General features: G+C 46.9%; 1 protein-coding gene across 5 annotated transcripts in view; it reads left to right on the forward strand.

Moving 5' to 3' along the window:
• TBL1X (transducin beta like 1 X-linked) overlaps nt 1-23,025 on the forward strand; it is a 258,483-nt gene that overhangs the window by 214,354 nt on the left and 21,104 nt on the right. For 4 of the 5 annotated variants that reach the window (XM_030933627.1, XM_010352860.2, XM_030933626.1 and 1 more), the window contains 7 exons: nt 8,654-8,799; nt 12,566-12,818; nt 16,461-16,593; nt 16,992-17,133; nt 18,043-18,106; nt 18,216-18,313; nt 22,214-22,274. In XM_030933627.1, the coding sequence (XP_030789487.1) occupies nt 8,654-8,799; nt 12,566-12,818; nt 16,461-16,593; nt 16,992-17,133; nt 18,043-18,106; nt 18,216-18,313; nt 22,214-22,274 (897 nt within the window). The remainder of the gene's footprint in view (nt 1-8,653; nt 8,800-12,565; nt 12,819-16,460; nt 16,594-16,991; nt 17,134-18,042; nt 18,107-18,215; nt 18,314-22,213; nt 22,275-23,025) is intronic. The other variant, XM_030933629.1, reaches the window with a different exon arrangement.

Genomic DNA, 23,025 nt, shown 5'->3' on the forward strand with positions numbered 1-23,025 from the left:
AAGGTAATTCATTTTCTCTACATAGGATTTTAGAATTGAAAGGGACCTTGTAGATCATTGAATTCCACCTGTCCATTGGTCAGAAAAGGAAGCTGGGAAAATTGATAAGGGCAGATCCAGGCCTCAGAGCACCTGGTTAAATGTGTTCTCTCTATAAGTCTAAGAGATGGTACCAAATTCTTACGTCATTGCATCCGATATGATCCTTCCTTCCTTCTTTCTTCTCTTCTGTTTCTTTCCTTTGCTCTCAAGACTGGTGTATCACTTTGTCCCCCAGGCTGAAGTAAAGTGGTACAATCATAGCTCTTTTCAACTTCCAACTTCTGGACTCAAGCAGTCCCTCTGCCTCAGCCTTCTGGGTACCTGCGGCTACAGGCAGACGCCACCACATGTGGCTAATTTTTATTTGTATAGAGAGAGAAAGTCTCACTTTGTTGCCCAGGTTGATCTCGAACTCCTGGGCTCAAGTGATCCTCCTATCTCGGCCTCCCAAGTGCTGGGATTATAGGCGTGAGCCACCATGCCCAGCCTCTTTTTTCTTAATTTAGCTCTCTAATATGTGAGCTTTTTGGAAGATCCAATTTATCTCTGCTTTTTGTAATATGGGAAGCATTCAGCCTCATTGTCACAAGGTAGACCTTGTTTGCAGCATTTTTTGTGCTGAAAACTGTAATATAAATGGTGTTGCTGATGAAGTGGTTTTCTTCCTCTTTTAAAAGGATGATATTTTAAACCAAAGGTTTCCACATTTTGGTAGTGTGTGGTATATGGGTTAAGAGTGTGGAGTCAGGAGTCAGAGGGCCACTTGCTATCTGGGTACCCTCATGGAAATCACTTTACTACTCCATGACTCAGTTTCTTCATCTGTAATATGGATTTATTTGAACTGACTCATAGATTATTGCCAAGTCTCTATGATTTAATTCATATAAAGGACTCCAAGTAAGCACCCAATGTCATTACCTTTATTGTTGTTATTCTTGAGTAGTGTAATAGTTTTTAATCAGGTATGTATACGGTCAAGAGCCTTCTTTGGTGTTTAGAAACTATCATTTGTATGACAGTCCTCTTTGTCAAAAAACTCAGTTTTTTTTTTTTATTTGCTGTTGGGCCTAAATCAATTCTTGTCCTTTTTCTTCCAAGTTCTCTATTCTAAAAGTATTGAGGACTTAGTTTTATTCAGTTTTTTATCACCCTTCATTGACATCAATTGACCAGTTTCTTTGAGCCATTTATCATCAGTCTTCTCAGCAGTACTAAGGAGGACTGGTCTGTGTGTTACAAAGTGAATTACAACAGGTTTCCTGCCTTCAAAGGGTGTCAGTCTTTTCAGAAGCCAGGAGATGCATGGGAAACATAGGACGTAGCACACGGCACCATAATAAAACACAAGGATGGGGAGGAGTCCTAAGGGAGCTCGGAGAAGAGGGCAGTCATATCTGTAGAGAGCACGAGGAAGGCTGCTGTGGGGAAGGGAGGCCTGGCTGCAGCCATAATCACTGAGAAGCTTGGCAGGGGTGGATAAGGGAATTCTAAAGCAGAGTTTCCTGCCCTTGCACTTTGAAATTTGGGGATGGATCTTTTTTTTTTTTTTTTTTTTTTTTAACAGATTCTTAACTCTGTTGCCCAGGCTGGAGTGCAGTATCATGATCTTGGCTCACTGCAACCTCTGCCTCCCAGGTTCAAGAGATTCTCCTGCCTCCACCTCCCAAGTAGCTGGAACCACAGGCATGTACCACCTGCCTAGCTAATTTTTGTTTTTAGTAGAGACGGGGTTTCACCATGTTGGCCAGGATAGTCTCCTGGTCTCAAATAATCCACCCTCCTCAGCCTCTCCTAAGTGCTGGGATTACAGGCATGAGCCACTGCACCCAGCTGGGGCTGGATCATTTTTTGACATGGTAGACTGCCTTGTGGATGGTAGGATGTTTAACCACATCCTTGGCATCCACCTGCGTGTTGCCTGTAGCACTTGGACACCCACCCACCCAGACATTACCAGATGTCTTCTTCTTGGGGACAAAAACAGCCTCACTGGAGAACTATTGGTCCAGATCAAGAGACCAAAATGAGCGAAGTCATCCTATGGGAAGACAGGCATATGATTGGAGCATGGTGAGAGCTGGCTCAGAACAGTGTACCAGAGGCTTGGAAGGCCATGCTGAGGTGAGGGAGCTCGTTCAGGCCTGCTGGCCCTCGACTGCTTTGGAAAAGGAAAGCGATAGGTGGCTTATGGTGATCAGGGAAGTTACTGCAGTGGTTTTGTGTTGCATCGGGCAGCACACGCAAAGCTTGCATGCTATTGCCTGACACCAAGAAGGTGCTCACTAAACACCAGCTATCACTGTTATTGCTATTATTGTCAGGCATATTAGAAGGGGAGAGATGAACAAAGGGCTGAGAGAGGATGAGGTCCCAGGACCAGAGTGGTGGCAAAGAGAAGACAGGTGTATAGCAGAGATACGGAGAGGACAGAGGCAGGGCATCTGGGAGGCCATGACATTGACTTACTGGTACTATATGCGTACAGTCATCCCTGGGTATTCATGGGGGATCAGTTCCAGGACCTCCTTTAATACCAAAATCCATAGATACTCAAGTCCCTGATACAAAATGGCATAGTAGTTACATATAGTCTATGCACATCCTCCTGTAAACTTTCAATCAGCTCTACATTACTTATAATACCTAATACAATGTAAATACTGCGTTTGTTACATTGCATTGGTTTTTTATTTGTATTGTTATTGTATTTTTGTTGGTTTTTTTCTGGATATTTTTGATCTGTGGTTGGTTGAATTGGTGGACACAGAACTATCGGATATGGAGAGTCAACTGTATATAAAATCAGGTCAGCACACTTTTCCTGTAGAGGAGCAGATAGTAAATATCCTCAGCTTTGTGAGCCATGTGGTCTCTGTTGCACCTACTCAACCTCTCCCATTGTGGCGTGAAAATAGCCATAGATAACACATCAACTCATGGGTGTGGTTGTATCTCAATAAAACTTTAATGACACACACTGGCAGTGAGCCAGACTTGGTCTGTAGGCCTCAGTTTGCAAGCCCATGATCTAGACAATGCACAGATAGCAGCAGATGGTGCCCATCAGCTTTGGATAGTTGTCGGTATTACAAGTGTGTAAATCTGTTAAATACTTAATAACAATTCCAGTTTTAATGCTACAAATTGATACCCTTGGTATTTGTTTTAGCTGAAGATGCAAAACCAACCCCACAGCTGCCTGAGTATTAAATTCTACTTTTCTCTGCCAAATAAGCAGTATTTCTGAAGGCCAGTGACTGATAACTTACCAGATTTTGCTGATGAATCAGGCCAACATTAGCTGGGCGTAGTAGTTCACTATATAACTCAAATGGTTTGTGAAGTCATTTGTGAGGGGTATGGTTTAGCAGTGTCATAATTGCAAGAAACATAATACATGTACTTGGTTTGTTTTAAATCTGTTTATGTTGCCTAGTTAGATGAGACAAATTCTTATACAGACTGTTCTCTCTTGTGAGACTATTACAGCTTTTATTCCAAATGGACAGGACTTCACATGGAAGATCCTACCATCCTTTATAAAATGTCGTCCTTTGTGTAAGCCTTTCAGTTTATCATGATTATACTCATTTTTTCTCCCTGGGAATAATTTTATCTCATCTGATTATGCTCTGTTACTGTGTGTTATCTAAGGTCTATGACCAATTGCATGCAGAGGGTGGCTTGCTTTTCAATAGCAACAAGCAAGAACCAAGCAGAAATGTAAGGAGAGTAGAGCTGGGGGTAGTGGCCTCTCATGGTGTCAATTCCCCAACCATGGTGGGGTTGATGGGACAATATCTGGAAACATTTTTGGTTGTTACAGTGGGAGTGTGCTATTGGCATCTAGTGGATAGAGGCTGGGGGTGCTGCTCAACATCGTACAACGCATGGGACTGTGTCCGCCACAGCAAAGAATGAGCCAGCCTCAAAGTCAGCCATGCTGTGGTTGAGAAACCCTGCTGTCAGGAGATTCATCAGGGATATGACTCCTAAGTAGGTGGCAAGCCTAGTGTCTTCAGGAATGTCTCTAGGCTAGCCTACTGGTGACACCAAGGACACTAACGCATCACCCTCACACGATCTTTCATCAAGGTACCACCAAGCCCTTTATTCTCCTGCCCTTTAACTACTTCTGCATCTGCCGCAGGGGCAGTCCTTGGTGCTTTGTTTGTCATTGACATTCTGGTCTTTGTTCCTGTGGATGTCTTGTTGGGCAGAAGAGATGTGTTCAGAGATGCGGGAAAGCAGAGGAGGCACAAGGCACCGAAGTCTCACCATTCTGGCAGACTGCAAATGAACGCGCCCATTAGCCCTGGAGTCCAAGTGTGAGGGGTGAGATGCTGGCAGGCATGGAGGCAGGCATTACCTTCCGCAGTACCCTGCTACCTAATTCCAGCAACTGTGGCCTAAGAGGAAGTGGTCAAGCAGCCTCTATTACATAGTCCTTGGGCATTGTCTTAGTTTGTATGGGCTGTAACCAATACCTTAGACTGGGTAATTTATATACAACCAAAATGTATTGCTCACAGTTCTGGAGGCTGGGAAGTCCAAGATCAAGACGTCAGCAGATTTGGTGTCCAGTGAGGTCCTGTTTCTCATGGATGGCTCCTTATGTGTCTTCACATGGTGGAAGGGGCAGGGAAGCTTGCTTGAGGCTCTTTTATAGGGGCGCTGATCCCATTCACGAGGGTGGAGCCCTCATGATTTAATTGCTTCCTGAAGGCCCCACCTCTTAATACTGTCACGTTGGGGATTTGTCTCCCACATACAAATCTGGGGGAGACACAAACATTCAGAATGTAGCAGGCATCTTCCTGTCCCAGAATGAATATCAGAACTAGCAAATAATCCTAGTGGCCATTTCATCTGACATCCTTATCGTTCCAACAAGGAAAGCTGGGACAGCAACCTTTCCACTCACTGTGGTCTTCTCTCCATCAAATGTTTCGGGAGTCTGGCTGCTGTCCCATCTATGTGTCTTATCAGCACCTCAAGGTACATTTTATCCCTACACCACAGAAGAGGTAATGGCAAGCCCAGCCAAATGAAGCGACATGGGCCAGGCACCCAGTGGCAGAACAAGGACAGAACCCAGCCATCCTGCCTGCTGCTGACATTTTCTCCATCCAGCCCTCCTGCTTGCCTTCATGAGACCACATGGCCAGAAATCAGTAAGAAAATCTTGCAAGCAAATGGACTGAAAACCATTGCTCTAGAGGCCGTGTAGAGATCCATTCAAAGAAATGCAGCTAGTGAAAATTTCAGCAAATAGGAGGACTTCTGTTAACCATGGCATGGAATGCACATCTCCCAGGTCTTTATGAAAGTGCCTAATTTCCAGTCATGACAACCTACCCTTTCCAAAAGAGGACCCAAGTTGATGAAAGACCTTCAAGGTACCCCTGTAGAACTTTATCCTATCCTGCGTATTTGTCATTGTGCATCTGCATAGATATTCCTTTCAGCAGGTGACTTTCAGCTCTTTGCAGAAGTCTCAGGCGCCACACCCTTTGTCCATCTTTACTGGTTCATCTCTTTGTTCCAAGAAGACTTAATTGAATGTGAATACTGTTCTCCATATGATCTAGAAATGAAATCTATGTTGGAGAGCATAAACATGTAGAGAGAGAAAGTTATGCAGCCAAATCATGTACTGAACATTAAAAACCCAGATGAGAGAGAAATCAAGGGCACGCTCTCGCCGTGGGTTAGACTGAGCTTTGCACACCGTTCTTTGTGAGTTGCCTGAGCTGCACCCAAGTTGGCTGCCGTTCAGAGCTGCCAGTGGTCTAGCTGAGCAGCCAGGTGGAAATGGAGTCTGTGTCCATGCAGGGAATTCAAGAATTTTGGTTCCTGTGCCTGTGTGTGGGTCTTGGAGTGTAAAGTAAAAAGCGGAATCTCGGAGTCACATAGTCTACAGTCCACAGTTTAGTTCGGCGTCGTATCACATGATCCTTGGGCGGGTTACCTGATGTCTCCAATGTTTGTCCTTACGTGTGAAACAAAAACAGTACCAACTCCAAACAGCTGCTACAAAGACTGAGGTAGTGGACAGAGTGTCCAGATTTGGTTGAAGATGATAATGTGGTGAGAATCGGCTCTGTTTCACAGAGCATGCGACTGCAGGTATCAGTTCTGTGGCCCAGTGCTGCTTGCAGGAATGAATGAGTGAGAGTGGATGAGTGAAATATCCCAGGAGTGTGAGACTTTCCTTCCACAATTGCTCCATCAGCCATGAGGTTTGCTTGTCAGGAACCGTCATCAGCACCTAATGCTGCGTTCTGGTGCATTCAGTAGATGTTTCTAGACACTGTTTCATGGTGGCTAAGAGTGGTTTCTGGCTGCCCAGGCTTAGATCTCAGCCCCACCCCTACAAACTGAGCAACAGGAGCCTGTCAGTTACCCTCAAAAGATCTCAGAGACCTGATTCAAGGGGAAAGGGGCAGTGACAGAATGATGCTGAGAGGCTTAAAGCCATTGAGTAGGAGCCACGTGAGTGGCCCCCATCAGCCATGAGAGTCATGATGTCTATGAGAGAGAGGAATCACTGTGGCCCAGAATAGATAAGGAAGATTCCATGTAGTGGATCGTCAAGCCAAGAATGCAGTGAGGTCCTGCTTTATCCATTGACTGGGGTTTTTCTCTTCCACACTTTGCCAAAGAGCTCAATGATAAAAGCTTGCAGGTAAAACTCTGTATAGCATGGCGGAGAATAGAGACGTTGGTGAATCCAAGGGTGGGTTGCTTCATTTTGGTAGGAGTGGGTAGGGGAAAAGGAAAGTGGATAGAGAGAGAGAAAACAAGTTAGAAGGAAAAGGTAAGGTTGTTGTAAACAGCCTTGGCTTATATCCTCCAAAAACACAGGGACGGAGGAACCCTTGGGGATAGGGGAAACTGGAAAGGACTCCTTTGCAACCTAATGTAGGTGGTTATAGTTTTGTAAAAAAATATGCAAGGCTCTGTGCAATTGATTGTAAAATTAATAGCAGCTACCCTATTACCTGTTAGATAAATCTGAACTACACATTTGATATATTCTTTACAACCTGGCGATGGGGACAGAACAGAGGGTGGATTGAGGAGGAGGGAGAGTAGACAGAGAAAAGTGAAGTGTCAGAAAGCAGCAAGGAGAGCACTGCGCAGAGCTCCTCTCCTGGAGGAACATTCCCATCTGGTGAGCAATTTGTTTATTGCAAGGTCAGTTTGCATTTGGATAAGGAGAGGCCGAAGGGCACTGATACGGAAGCAGAGGGAAGCCGGCTGCCAATGCCCCCCATTGGCTGAATGAAAAACGGCGGAAGAGGAGCACTTGTCCAGCAAGGCTGACAGTCCTGCCTCCTGGGATAAGCAGATTCTCAGCCTGCAGAGTGGCCTAACCAGCGAGGCAGAGTGGCTGCTTTCTGAACTCCCTGCTTCCTGCTCATTTGCCTCATCCATGGGAGATGTAAACAGTGTGAGAGTTGAAAGCCACACCATGGGAATGCCTTGGTGTCCATCCCACCTGTTTCCAGGGAGCCGAGCATTGACGGTTCATGTTCCTCACACGAGATCCCCCCATGACCTCCACCTCCCAAGGATTTCAAGCTCCTGTGCACCCCCAGGCCGCCTCTGCACCAATCAAAGTGACCCAGCCCTGCCGGGCGGGGTTGCCTGTTTTAGGAAGCTCCCTGCAGCAGCCTAGGCTTGCTGGCAGTAGGATGCTACCTCCCTCTCTCTCCTTGATGAAGGGCTGTCGCAGCTTCCTCATCACCCCCCGACTTCCACATAGATGCCCAGCGTCATTGCCTTCTTTCCTTGAAGCAGGCGTCATCCACAAGAGCAAGACATGGCTTTCTGTGTATTCAGTCCTGACCCCCTTCCCAACAGCTTCATTCAAGAGCCTTCATCCAAAGCTGATCTGAAAACACCTTTCAATTGCCAAGCATCATTGATGAGCAGCTTCCTAGAGCGGCAATGAAAGAGATGCACTGGGGGAGGAGAGGAAAAGAGCCACCATCCATTAGCAGAGAGAACATTCCCAGTGTTTTGAGAAAATGACTCAGTGCCACACCAGTCAGTCCAGAACAGCCTCTTCTCCATCCTCAGTTGTTGGGTTGTGATACACTTGCCCCGCGTGCCGGGAGCACTCGGGGCCAGCGTTTGCTCTTCCCTCATCTTGGGCTGAAGAAAGGTACCCTGTGTGCTTTCAGGGGGTGACACAGAGAGGCTTCAGTGTGAGCTTCTGCAGAGTCTTACGAACCACGGAGTTTGGGGGGAGCCTGGAGCCGAATTTCAGTAACAGAAATGTCCAACTGGGGCATGCAGGGCAAACTGTTGTCTGTTCTGCTTTGTTCTTAATAACACTGAAACGGTTTTACCATTAAAGGCCCTTGTTTCTTCACATACCAATCCTGGTCTTCCTGGGTCTGAAGTCCCTTCCTCTCTCCCTGCCCTTTCCCACCGTACTGAACCCGAATCAGAAGCATTCCTGGGCATTCTACAGCCGTGTCTGTCCCTGCAAATTAAGTGTGTTTGAAGTCCGCGGGCCACCTCCAGATCTCAATGGCTGCACCTCCCTCCTTCCATTCGAGTCTCACTCAACCTCGGCTTTCCCCTCTTGCTGCAGGTTTTTCCCACTCGGCTTTCACATTTGGGATTGAGAGCCACATCAGCCAGTCCAACATCAATGGGACGCTGGTGCCACCGGCCGCCCTCATCTCCATTCTCCAGAAGGGCCTGCAGTATGTAGAGGCCGAGATCAGTATCAACGAGGTACGTAGCTGCTGGGCCCGGCCCCCAAACAGCAGAGCCCTGGGAAGCTGCAAGAGCTTGGAACACGTTGGAAGCTAACGTGCATTTCCCTCAGGCATTTGGGATTAGTTCTGCGACAGGGTGCAGTGGCTCATTCCTGTAATCCCAGGACTTTGGGAGGCCGAGGCAGGAAGTCTACTTGATCCCAGGAGTTTGAGACCAGCCTGGACAACATGGTGAAACAGCATTTCTACAAAAAAAATTTAAAAATTAGCCCGGTGTGATTGTATGCACCTGTAGCCCCAGCTCTCGGGAGGCTGAGGTGAGAGGATCAGATCACTCAAGCCTGACAGGTTAGGCTGCAGTGAGCTATAATTGCACCAGTACACTCCAGCCTGGGCAACACAGTGAGACTCTATCTCAAATTAATTTTAGAGATAAGAAGAAGAAAGTAAGTTGGGTTTTTTCCCACTTTGTGTTAATACCGGTTGTGTGGATACACAGCAGCAAGCTTCCAGTGCCCCTCCGACATGGCTCCGTGTTTTTGACTTAAATGTAGAATCACTGGCTGTTAAGATCTTCAGCTGCTCTGGGCTTCGGAGTGGACGTTTGCCTTGCACTTACACAGACTTGCGCTCTCTTCTTGATTTCCTGGAGCAGGCTGGTTAGAGAGGGGCCCCACACATGGTCAGGTGGAATCTGTATTTCAGTGGAACCCAACAGAGGGCATCACCAGAGGCTGCGTCAGGGCAGAGAGGTGATGGCTCTCGTGTTAACGAGGATCTCAAGGGATGCTTTCATTACCGGGCTTGTTGTAGAGCAGATGGGGTAGGAAGATGGAAAGATAAACGCACATTAAAATTGTGCACTTGGCTTGGAACCCCTCCCACTTTTTAGATTAGTCCACAGTGAGCAGTTGTGCCAATTTTATACCAGTTTTGGTTTTAAACCACACACCTCACCCTCTCTTGTCCCCTCCAATTCTGGTCTCATGATTCTGCAGTGAAGATCCTCATGACTTCTGGGGAATAATGGGATCCACAAACTTTCTTGCCACCTTCACCTGAGTCCCTATTTTATTTTTAAAATCTCACACTGTTGCCCAGGCTAGGGTGCAGTGGCACAATCATGGCTTACCGCAGCCTCGACCTCCTGGGCTCAAGTGATCCTCCTGCCTCAGCCTCCCAAAGCACTGGGACCACAGACAGTCCCGGTTCCTGATTTCTCAATCCCCTGCAGCTTCCTCCCTCTGCCCCCTTTCTCCTACTCTGACCCAGGCACATGATTCTACTGAACTTTTCCATAATGTACTGTGATCCATCCCACCTGGCAGTCACGTTCTTCCAGGATTCCATTTGTCCCATCTTTCTGGGAACTGGTCTTGCCCTTACAAACCCTTCTCCTTCACAGCGGGTTACGCTGCTTTCTCTTTACCTTTTAAATAACTCTTTTAGAAAACCACAAAGTAATATATCTTGTTTTCTTTTTCTTTTCCTTTTTTTTTTTTCTTTGAGACAGGGTCTCTCTCTGTCACCCAGGTGGGAGTACAGTGGTCCAGTTATAGCCCACTGCAGCCTCAACCTCCTGGCTCAAAAGATCCTCCTGCCTTAGCCTCCTGAGCAGCTGGGACTTATAGGCACACACCACCACATCCAGATAATTTTTTTTATTTTTTGTAGAGATGAGGTCTTGCTGGTCTTGAACTCCTGGGCTCAAGCGATCCTCCCGCCTTGGCCTCCCAAAGTGCTGGGAGTACAGGCGGGAGCCACTGTACACAGTCCCTGTTTTCTTTCTTGCACTTTTGCCTGCCATTTTTCACAAAGCTGTGGCTTCAGAAATTCTGGTGTTTTTTCCTGTCTCGTGCTCCTTTTTCCCTGGCAAACCCCTGGTACCCGGGATCTTCCGCTGACTCCTTCTGGCCCTGTCTAGTGTCTTCACTGCAAAACACACACACATGTGTGTCTGAGAGGACTTGTCCCCAAGTCCAGCCAGCCCTCGGATCTCAAGGCGGCTGTGAGTCTGTTTTTCTGTGCTCATTGCCTTCTACCTCGCATCTGTTGAGAAGCCTTCATCGTTTCCTTTCCTTGGTACTCCAGATTCTAGCACTCTAGGGGCTAATGAAAAACCGTCCCATTCGTCACAGTGGTTTCTAATCATTAAAAAGTGAGACATGCCGGGGCGGTAGCTCACATCTGTAATCCCAGCACTTTGGGAGGCCAAGGCGGGAGGGTTGCCTGAGGCCAGAAGTTCTAGACCTGCCTGGCCAATATAATGAGACCCTATCTCTCCAAAAAAAAAAAAAAAAAATTAGCCAGATGCAGTGACACATGCTTGTAATCCCAGCTATTCGGGAGGCTAAGGCAGGAAGATCAGTTTGGTCCAGGAGTTTGAGGCTGCAGTGAGCCATGACTGTGCCCCTGCACTCCAGCCTGAATGACAGAGCGAGACTCTGTCTCCAAGGGAAAAAAGAGACAATGTGCCCGCGGAGTTTAAATGAGGACATGTTGTTACTACCTTGGACAGTTACCATGTTTTGTCATGTGCTTGTTCATTTGGGTGTGAACATATGAAGGAGGGAAGGGGGTGTGGGAGCATCTGGACCCATCGGTCACCATTGCCCACCCCATGGCCGGAATCAAGGGCCGAGAGTGCCTGAGGTGGTGATGCAGCTAGTTCTTTACATAGGTTGTGTTGGTTTTTTTATTTTGAATATTGTCTTGTAATTAGAAATCATCTGGAGTGATGTTTCATTTAGTTATTGTTCAGCTGAAACCTGAGCCTTTCAATTCTTCCTCACTTCTGAAGTAATTCAGGTTCAGAGCATATAAACATGTGTTTGCACATCCAGATACAACCCCAAGGTGTATTGAGGTTCACCTGATTTGAATATTTGGCATGCTTCACAAGGAAAGAACCTCCTGCTGTATTTTTAAATGTGTATGGAAAGTTTTTCATGGTAAATGAAAATCAGAGAATCAAAGGATGGTCAAAAAAACGTGAATCAAAACAAAATGTCACTTGTGTCCCGGCTCTAGTTAGTCTAACTCTGAACCCAAGGAGTCATTTCAGGTAGCAGCAAGTGCTTATTTTATTAAATCCCATGGACAGGTGGACCCAGAATCCAGGCCTAAATGCTGTGGGCATCTCATTTGGGCTCTGCTTCTGAAGCGTTACCCTCCCATATAATGGATGGTCATTTGCAGAGATTTTGCACACTCGCGATAGCACCTGGGCAAGGCTTCTCCACCGCGGCACTCAGTATTTGGGGCTGCATGTTTCTCTGTGGTGGGGCCATCCTGGGCACTGTTGGATGTTGAGCAGCATCCCTGGGTTCCACCCACCAGATGCCAGGAGCACCTCTCCTCCCTTAGTTGTAACAGCCAAAAAAGTCTCCAGACGTTGCCTAATGCCCCCCAAGGAGTCACAGTCACCGCCCCTCCCCCCACGTTGAGAGTCATGCCATCAGGGAGAGCACTTTTTGTCAAGAATAAATGGCCTTTTTGTCCTCAGTGCCCCAATTGGATTTGACACTTAGAACAACTGTCACACTTAGTTCTTACCAACAGCTTGTCATGTCCCCTTCCCTGCCCCCCTGCCCACCATGGGATCCCTTCACCCCAGGCTTCCAGGCTCCAGGTCCACGCTGCTTCCCCCGTGGCCCCCTGGTTGCTGGGAGCCAGCTGTTTATGCCCCACTTCCCTGCGCTTCTCCTGTCCAGAGAGCAGAATCCTTTCCCAGAGCCCTCACCTATGTGAGCTGACAGCTGTACCTTGGCTTGCTTCCCCAGGATGGCACAGTGTTCGACGGCCGCCCCATAGAGTCCCTGTCACTGATAGATGCTGTGATGCCCGATGTGGTGCAGACGCGGCAGCAGGCATTCCGAGAGAAGCTCGCTCAGCAGCAAGCCAGTGCGGCGGCAGCGGCGGCCACGGCGGCAGCAACTGCAGCCACCACGACCTCAGCCAGCGTTTCCCAGCAAAATCCATCGAAGAACAGAGAGGCCACGGTGAATGGGGAAGAGAACAGAGCACATTCAGTCAGTGAGTGCAGGGGCTCTGGGAGTTCCATGGGCCTCTCTGGGTTCATTGTTTTCTTCTTGGGCAAATCCGAATGCCTTCTTAAAACCCTGCCTGCTGTAAATGTCTTAGAAGCTGCTCTCTAGTGTTTGCTTATGATCTGGCCAGAAGAACTTCCCGTTCCATTTTTTCCATCACAACCCTTGGACCTGACCTTCTTTACCGTCATTTTCCACTTTAGGAAATCGTACTGCGTTGCTAATCTGAGAACTCTCGTGTAACACATGATTATTGCCCATGATAAACAACAGTGTTTCGTTCATGGACATCTTTAGTCTCAGCCTCCAACTTTCCATGCTGAGGGGTTTTGGCCTAATTATGGTATAATTATTGAGCTTGCAGTTCCTGCCAAGGGCACTGGGCCCCAGACACTAGGCATAGGCTTATTTGGTCTTTTTTTTTTTTTTTTTTTTTGAGACGGAGTCTCGGTCTGTGGCCCAGGCTGGAGTGAGTGGCCGGATCTCGGCTCACTGCAAGCTCCGCCTCCCGGGTTTACGCCATTCTCCTGCCTCAGCCTCCCGAATAGCTGGGACTGCAGGCGCCCGCCACCTCACCCGGCTAGTTTTTTTGTGTTTTTTCAGTAGAGACGGGGTTTCACCGTGTTAGCCAGGATGGTCTCGATCTCCTGACCTCATGATCCGCCCGTCTCGGCCTCCCAAAGTGCTGGGATTACACCGCGCCTGGCTAGCTTATTTGGTCTTTGTAAAACCCCAGGACATCAGTCCCTGTTAGGTGATTGCCCATGAGTATGTGGCAAGTCAGACAGAGAGCCCAAATTTCTACTCAGAAAACTTGCTCCACTTAGACCTACTGCTCTATACACCCGTAGGGACGCCACTTAAGGGTGCAAGTTCAGAGCGAGCATATGCACCGTGTATGGTGCACTGTGTGTGTGTGTGTGTGTACTTGCGTGCGTGGGTATGCATGTGTGCATATGTATGTTGTACATGTGTATATCTGCACGTGTATATGCCTGTGCGCGCGTGTGTGCATGTGAGTGTGTGCGTGTGCGTGTGTGTGCACGCGCGTGTGCGTGTGTGTGTGCACGCGTTTGGGGGTGTGTGTGTGTGTGCATGCACCTGTACCTGTGCATGGTATAGTGTATGTGTATGTGCATGTGCGTGTGTGTGTGTGCATGCGTGTGTGTGTGTGCATGCATGCATGTGTGTGCATGCGTACGTGCCTGTGCATGGTGTAGTGTATGTGTGTGTGTTCCTCCTTATTTGAAATCGAGCTATGATGTTGGTGTCTTAAACCTGGTACGTCTTGGCTCCACAACTTCCTGGTGTGTAGAGAGCCAGCCAGATGCCTCTGATGAGGCTGCAGCCCAAGCCAAGCCCTGTGACAAGTTACCATCCACAGGCACCAGCTAACAAATTCCCTGGAGAATCAGATCCAGCATTTAATGGAAGGTTCCCAGATTGTTAATAACGTTTCTAGTGCAATAGGGTGACGGAAAGGCCACCTGCCTCAGGTAAAAGGAAAAAAACCTCTCACCAGCCTTTTATTGATAAGGTCCCACAATTGTGGGGCAGGAAAAGAAGAGTCTGGCCCCCCTCCTCGGTGCATGTGACCAGTTCACCCTGGTTGAAATTTTGGAACAGCCACCCCAACCCCCTTCTCATACCCCACATCTCGTGCCTGACCCACAGCCCAATCTGTGGAGACAGGAGCGTTGGAAGGCCACATTTTGATAAGAGTGAAAATACTGGCTGCCACGCCTGCCTGGAGTTACCAGGCCCCCAGCCACTGCGTGGCTGGCTAAGTTGCCAGTTTCCCTCTTGCCATTGCCAGGGACAGTGGATCTGCCACACACAGAAAGATGTTTTTCCTCTCTTCCAGCCAGATGGCACTTTAAGAGCATGGAAGAAACACCAACATTGAAGAGTCCCATTGTTGTTTGAATCTTTTGTATCAGGCTTCTCGAGCCAAGCAGGACCACCAAGCATTTTATTTTTTACATAAACAGCACTCCTTACTTAGTGACAGGTCTAAGATCACATTGCTTTTGTTTCCCAGGTTTTCTACCAAAGCACCTTTATGAAAGACATATGACGAAGCATGCTCAATTCCTCACCATTTCTCCGTATTGTGAAACTGTTAACCATAGCTAATTGTTTGATGATCAGGCTATATTGCTGCTTTCTCAGGAGTATAAACCAGGGGCTAGCAAACTTTCTTTACAGGGACAGACAGTAAATGTCCCAGGCTTTGAGGGTCATGCAGTCTGTGTCACGGCTGCTGAAGTCTGTCATAGTGCAGAAGCCGCTGTGAGAGTCAGCTCAGGCTGCCATAACAAAAGGCCACATGCCAGGCAGTTTAAGAATTTGCTGTCACAGTTCTGGAGGCTGGAGGACTGAGATCAAGGTGTGGGCAGGGCTGGCTACTTCGCAAGGCCTCTCTCCTTGGCGTGTAGAGACCATCTTCTCTCCACGTCTTCACGTGCTCGTTCCCCTGGTTGTGTCTGTGTCCTGATCTCCTCTTCTCATAAGGACACCAGTCCCATTGGGTTAGGACTCACCCCTGGGACCTGCTTTTACCCTGCTCACCTTTTTGAAAGCCCTATCTCCAAATACAGCCACATTCTGAGGTCCTGGAAATTGGGGCTTCAAGATATGAATTTTAGGGGGACATAGTTTGGCCCATAACAGTAGCCATAGGCAATTTGCAAACATGTGGAGCGGCTATGTTCCAGTCACACTTTATTTATGCAGAAGCAGCCAGGGACTAGGTTTGGATCATGGGCTGTAGTTAGCTGGCCTCAGTTATAAAGAGTAACTATCACCCAGGCTGGTGTGCAGTGGCACAATCATAGCTCACACAGCCTCAACCTCTTGGGCTCAAGGGATACTCCCAACTCAGCCTCCTGAGTAGCTGGGACTACAGGTGTGTACCACCATGCCTGGCTAATTTCTTGTTTTTTGTTTTGTTTTGTTTTGTTTTTTTCAATAGAGATGGAGTCTTGCTATGTTGCCCAGGCTGCTGTTGAACTCCTGGTCTCAAGCAATCCTCCCTCCTCAGCCTCCTGAGACACTGGGATTTTGGGTGTGAGCCACTGCACTTAGCAAATTGTTTTTATTCCTCAATGAAATTTAGAGACTGTCAAAATATAAAGAAACCTAAAATATTTACTAAATTGCACTAAAACGACGATTTCTTTAGAATCATCAGAGGTAGGCCAGGCGCGGTGGCTCACGCCTGTAATTCCAGCATTTTGGGAGACTGGGGTGGGTGGATCACTTGGGGCCAGGAGTTTGAGACCAACCCTGGCAACATGGTGAAACCCCGCCTCTACTAAAAATACAAAAATTAGCCAGGTGTGGTGGCACATGCCTGTCATCTCAGCTGCTTGAGAGGCTGAGGCATGAGAATTGCTTGAACCTGGGAGGTGGAGGTTGCAGTGAGCCGAGATTGCGCCGCTGCACTCCAGCCTGGGCGACAGAGCAAGATTCCATCTCAAAAAAAAAAAAAAGAAAAGAAAAGGGGATCATCAGAGGTAGTATTACTTAGTACATAAAAACAAATACTTCTGGAAACAAAAGCGCCCTTTAAGTGTGTTTCTCTTGTATTGGTAAGCCATTTGTCTCTTTGTGTTTCCTGTAACAGATAATCACGCGAAGCCAATGGAAGTAGATGGAGAGGTTGAGATTCCATCCAGCAAAGCCACAGTCCTTCGGGGCCATGAGTCCGAGGTGTTCATTTGTGCCTGGAATCCTGTCAGTGATTTGCTAGCTTCCGGGTAAGGATGTCAGGATGGGGGCGCTCCAGAGTTGGGGAGATGGGAGATGCGGGCTGCTTGCCCTTCTCTGGAGTTCTGCCTTAAGGAACACACACTCCACTTCTTACCCCAGTGTGGGCAGACCGAGGAATGGGTGGCTCTATGAGCCACTTCTCTACATGTCTCATACTGTGGAGAAGCCGTAGTTCCGAGTCATTTTCTTCTTGTGGTGATGAGGAACACAACAGCATTTAAACTTACCAAATGCAGAGATGGCAAGGAGGGAAACAGGGATCCAGAGGTATGAAAAAGACAGAAGAGCACGTGCCGACAGTGCCATCTGGCCAGGGAGTAAGCTGTGGAGAGCTTCTTACCCGTTCGAACCAAACGCCAGAGGCTCCTGTGTTTTTCTTCTGCAGATCCGGAGACTCAACTGCAAGGATATGGAACCTGAATGAGAATAGCAGCGGGGGCTCCACCCAGCTCGTGTTGAGGCACTGTATACGAGAAGGGGGCCACGACGTCCCAAGTAACAAAGATGTCACCTCACTGGACTGGAATGTAAGCATCTTCCACCCCCTGGGCACTTTGAAATTGGTAAAATCAGCCAGCCACCAGGGGAGGACTGCAGCGATGGAGCTCATGCAGACATAGGAGGCAGGTGGTCCCGTGTGCTCAGCCCCACTCTAATGGGCTGCCAGAGAGGTGCTCTTGGCTTCTTTTTTTGTGTAGGCTTTCTTTTTTTGAGACAGAGTCTTGCTCTGTTGCCCAGACTGGAATGCAGTGGTGTGATCTCAGCTCACTGCAACTTCTGCCTCCTGGGTTCAAGCAATTCTCTTGCCTCAGCTTCCCAAATAGCTGGGGTTAACAGGCTCGCGTCACCACACCTGGCTAATTTTTGTATTTTTGGTGGGGATGGGGTTTTCACCGTGTCAGCCAGGCTGCTCTCGTACTCCTGACCCAATGTGATCCTCCTGCCTCAGCCTCCCAAAGTGCTGGGATTACAGGCATGAGCCACTGCCCCCGGCCAGTCTTGGCTTCTAAGAGGTATTAACAAGGCTGCATTTGGCAGGCAGCGAGCTGTGTGTTCGGTAGCCGTATCTTTGCATGTGAGCATGCCGTAGCAAAACGAGCCTGTGACCTCGTGGCGGGAAGGTAGGCTGGGAGCCCCGAGGTAGTTCTCCTGGAGAGATACGATGTGCAGCCCAGGAAAGGTGACTCTCCACCTTGGGATTTCAGCACCAGGTATTCTATGCATTGACACATGGGATGCACACAGTTTGGCTGCTTTTTATTTTCTACAAAGTTTCACGATAACTTTCAGCATGATATTTTTAATTCTGTCATTAAAGAACACACAGTGGCAAATGGTTCCAGTGTAGCGGGATTCTGGGAGAGGCTCTTTGAACTGCTTTGGTGCTGCCACTCCTAAGTTGTTTTTGTGTATTTCTGTCTCTTTCTGGCCCTCAGACCAATGGAACACTCTTGGCTACAGGTTCATATGACGGTTTTGCAAGAATATGGACGGAAGATGGTGAGTTCTGTGTCCCTCGAGCTGAGGTCGGGTAAGAGGAGTTGCCGAACTTAACCCTTGAGTGAACAGACCGTGACATTGAAGTCAACATGTTTCTTTTTACTAACAGGTAACCTGGCCAGCACCTTAGGCCAACATAAAGGCCCCATCTTTGCCTTGAAATGGAACAGAAAGGGGAATTACATTTTGAGTGCTGGTGTAGACAAAGTGAGTATTAGCTTAAAATACATCCCTTTGATCTACAGGTGGTTATATATTTTTAATCTCAAAATAACATCGTGGTTTCTTGGAACTCTTAGGCTTTGTACTTCCCCTTAAGAAACGAAAAGGATTTGTTTAGGCTTTGTTTTTTTTTTTTTTTTTTTTTTTTTTTTTTTTTTTTTTTGAGACGGAGTCTTGCTCTGTCACCCAGGCTGGAGTGCTGTGGCCGGATCTCAGCTCACTGCAAGCTCCGCCTCCCGGGTTTACACCATTCTCCTGCCTCAGTGGCACAGGCTGTGTGTGTTCTTCAGGCTTCGGCTTTCCTCGTTTGATAAACTGCTGCTTCCCACCATAGACTGCAGATTTCTCTGAGCAGCAGTCAAGCAACCTGGCTACAAGGGCACACTCTCCCAATGGCCCACAGAGTCAGTTTAGAATTGGCTTGCTCTGCACCTGCACAGGGCTGCAGGGAGACACGGTGGCGTTAACTCCAGGTGCATTTAAAAGCCATCCATGGGGTGGGAACCCAAGGACAAAGAGTAAGGAGATGCAGACTTCATCCCGGGCCTGAGTCTGATTCAGCCAGAAACCTCAGCCTCTATGCATTTCACTTCCCTCACTTGTCCAGCGACAGGGCTGGCTGGAGTCATGACTCCAGACAGCCTTCGTGGAACAGTTGTGCGTTCCCGAGACTCAGCAGGAATTCTAAGTCATGGCTTTGGAAAAGAAGCACATTATCTAGAATTGAAAAAAAAAAAAAAAAAAAAAGATGTGTTTTCACATCAATTTGTGTTTCTACAACAAATGGAAACATTGCCTGAATACTGGATGCTCGGGCCTCCACAAATCTTTGCATTTTGTGATGATTTTAGGATAACTTGAAAACTTACTAAGTCTTGAAGTTCGAGACCAGCCTGGCCAACATGGTGAAACCCAGCCTCTACTAAAAATAGTAAAACTTAGCCGGGCATGGTGTCAGGCACCTGTAATCCCAGACACTTGGAGACTGAGGCACGAGAATCTCTTGAACCAGGGAGGCAGAGGACGTTGCAGTGAGCTGAGATTGCATCTCTGCACTCCAGCCTGGATCTGGAAGAAGAGTGAGACTCTGTCTCAAAAACAAAAAACAAAACAAAACAAAAAACCTTACTAAGTCAGAGCTTTCTAGTCTTTCTAGTTCTGAAAGTTATTATAAAATGATAGACTTGGCTGGGCGCGGTGGCTCATGCCTGTAATCCCAGCACTTTGGGAGGCCAAGGCAGGCAGATCACCTGAGGTCAGGAGTTCGAGACCAGCCTGACCAACATGGAGAAACCCCATCTCTACTAAAAATACAAAATTAGTCGGGTGTGGTGGTGCATGCCTGTAATCCCAGCTACTCAGGAGGCTGAGGCAGGAGAATCATTTGAACCCGGGATGTGGAGGTTGCGGTGAGCCAAAATCGTGCCATTGCACTCCAGCCTGGGCAAGAAGAGCAAAACTTTGTCTCAAATAAATAAACAAATAAATAAAATGATAGACTTGACCTCTGAACATCATCCCACTTTTGGAGAAATTGCTAAATTAAATAATTGCATTTGGCAAACTGTGGCCCACACAGGCCAAGCCTGGCTCCTCACCTGATTTTTTAATTTAAATAAAGTTGTATTGGAACACAACCACACCCCTTTGTTGAGACTTCTCCTTGGTTGCTTTCATGCTACAGTGGCAGAGATGAGCAGTTGCAAGGGAGACCGGATGGCCCTCAAAGCCTGAAATTCCTACTACCTGGCCCTTAACAGAAAAAGTTTGTGAAGTCCTGCACTAGGGTATAACTAGGTCAACAAATCATTCATTCATAATTGCTCTCTCTCTTTTAAGCCAAGAAACCTTTCTTTCAGACTTGGTAGCCTGGTTTATGATATTTTAAAAGCTGAGTTGCTGTGGTTGACACATAAACGTTCTTATGTAGCTACTATCGGATTTTTGCCAAGATGTTCTAATTCAAGTAACATGCATATGCAGCACTTTGCTGTGCATTCAGTAGGCTCTCAGTAATTGCTGCTTGAGTTATTAAAATAACTCATGAAAATGACAGCATTTTTCTTTATCAAGCACTTCACTACTGCCTGTGTTAACCCATCCAGTACTGCCAAGATAGGAGGCAGGCACAAGTAGGATCGCTCCCATTCTATAGAGGACGAACTGGAGGCCCAGAGAGGGTTATTAATTTGCCTAGGGACACACAGCTGGTGCAGAGTGCAGAGGGATGGGAACTCAGGCCCTGGTCACCGGTAACTACTGCCCTTTAACTTCCATAGAATTCTAAATTTAACAAAAAATTCTGTTTGTTAAATAGCCGGCCTCCTTCCTACATGGAGACTGTTAACATTCGTGATTGTTTTTCTCACTGATTTTCAGTCTTAACTCCACCAGGTGATGGACTGTGTGATCAGTGAAAATGCATATGTGGAATTATGTTAGTCTCTTGGGTTGGGTGCGATCCACTATCATTACTTAGTCAACCACAGCAAGAGTGAAAATAATGTCCTTGTACGTAACACTCGGGAGAAAATGTAACTTAGGGGATGCTGGTGCTGACCAACACAGAGTGACTAAAATGTATGTCACATTCTTCAAATGTTTGCATAACTGTTTTCTTTTGTCCAATGTATATTTAACATAAACATCAACTATAAGAGACCCAGTCATTGATGTAATATGTGAAATGGTGTCAGAACTGTGAAAGAGTTTATATATTCTCTGCAGTGTTAGATTTGTTTTTGCGTGGCTAAATGAAGAAGAGTTACACCCCAACAAAGAAATGTGAATTGGTCTAGAACTGATCCAAAACCCAGGAGTACCGAGTTTCAAAGACACTCACTGCTTGCTTTCCTCTGAAAATGTCCACAGTCAACACAAAATAGAACTCTTTCTTCTTAAAGCAAAATCTTGACTGTCACTAACAGAGAGGTGTAAAGTTTCCAATTAAGTTGAAAATTCCAGTTGATGAAGATGTAACTCCAATGCTATTCATTGAGCTGGTTTTCAAAGTATCTTCCTAGCATCAGTAAATTAATAAAAATTCATGATTTCCTTTGTTTTCCAAGGGAGAACTCACCTTTCTACTTACTGTTAGACCAATACATTGGTGCCTGGCCCCAGTGCAAGCCAATGGCTCTGCCATGTCTAGTGTCCCTGGTTTATGGAGGGATGGGCAGAGGCATTTTTAGAAATGCTTGTTTCTGCAGCCCTTCACTTGGAAAAATGCCACAAAGATCTTTAGAGATGCTTTGTTCCAGGTTTTTCAACAGTTTTTGGCATTTGGGGATGAGCAGGAATTCCTACCAATTTTGGTAGTTCTTGCACGTATTGGTTAGGGATGCTCTGTCCTTAAACCCTTTTATGCCTAGTGTTCCATTATCGGAATGCTAAGCGTGTGGGAGTTATTTATATCCTACTGCTCAGGGTCATTGCCAAGGTCTGATTGCAAGAATTCAAAAAATTGCAACCTCAGGCATAAATGAGTTAAGGGAGATGCCAGCATATGTGGCTGATGGGTTCATCAAGCATGGCTATCCAGATTGCTAAGTTTGAAACATGCTGTATTTTAATGATGTGGTATGGGAGAAAAAGAAGGCAAATATCCCAGCAAGGCTTTGATACTGATTACATGTTGAAATGGTAATATTTAGGGGAATACTGGAGTTAAATATAATAGATTGCTAATGAATTTTACCAGTTTCTTTCTTCTTAATGTGGATCCTAGAAAAATTGAAACTAGCTCATAAGGCTCACTCTCTATCTCTATCGGACAGTGCGGGTTTATAAGGAGAAGGGCTCACTGTCTTTTTCTTGTATGATAAATGTTTCCAGAGAAAACTGCGAAAATAGTTACTAACTTTTTCCTTTGTTTGCCGAGCACAGACAACAATAATTTGGGATGCCCACACAGGAGAAGCCAAACAGCAGTTTCCTTTTCATTCGGGTGAGTTTTTTTGTTTTTTTTTTGTAATTCAAAAATAATAATTCAGGTTGAGCCCAGTGGCTTACACTTGTAATCCCAGCACTTTGGGAAGCCGAAGCAGGTGGATTATATGAGTTCAGGAGTTCAAGAGCAGCCTGGGCAACATGGCGAAACCCATCACTACAAAAAATACAATAATTAGCCAGGCACGGTGGTCCACACCTGTAGTCCCAGCTACTCGGGAGGTTGAGTTAGGAGGATGTCTTGAGCCCAGGAGATGGAGTTTGCGGTGAGCCAAGATTGCGCCACTGCACTCCATCCTGGGCAACAGAGCCAGACCCTGTCTTAAAAACTAATAAGAATCCAAAGTTAGGCTTGGCACTATGGCTGATGCCTGTAATTCCAGCACTTCGGGAGGCTGAGACAGGAGGATCACTTGAGCCCAGGAGTTCTAGACCAGCCTGGGCAACAAAGCAAGACCCCGTTTCTACAAAAAATATAAAACATTAGTCAGGTGTTGTACACACCTGTAGTTTTAGCTACCTAGGAGGCTGAGGCAGGAGGATTGCTTGAGCCAGGAAATCAAGGTTGCAGTGAGCTGTGATTGCACCACTGCATTCCAGCCTAGGTGACAGAATGAGATCCTGAAATGCCCCTTAAAGTAACTGAATGCACAGAGTGTGGAGCCCAGGAGGCCTCACTGGTCAGAAGGAGACCCATTTTGTGGCAAGCATTGATTGCTCTTAAGGTTTGCGAGATAGAGATGACCTCA

This window comes from Rhinopithecus roxellana, chromosome 7 (genome assembly GCF_007565055.1).
Source record: "Rhinopithecus roxellana isolate Shanxi Qingling chromosome 7, ASM756505v1, whole genome shotgun sequence".
NCBI classification, from domain to species: Eukaryota; Metazoa; Chordata; class Mammalia; order Primates; family Cercopithecidae; genus Rhinopithecus; species Rhinopithecus roxellana.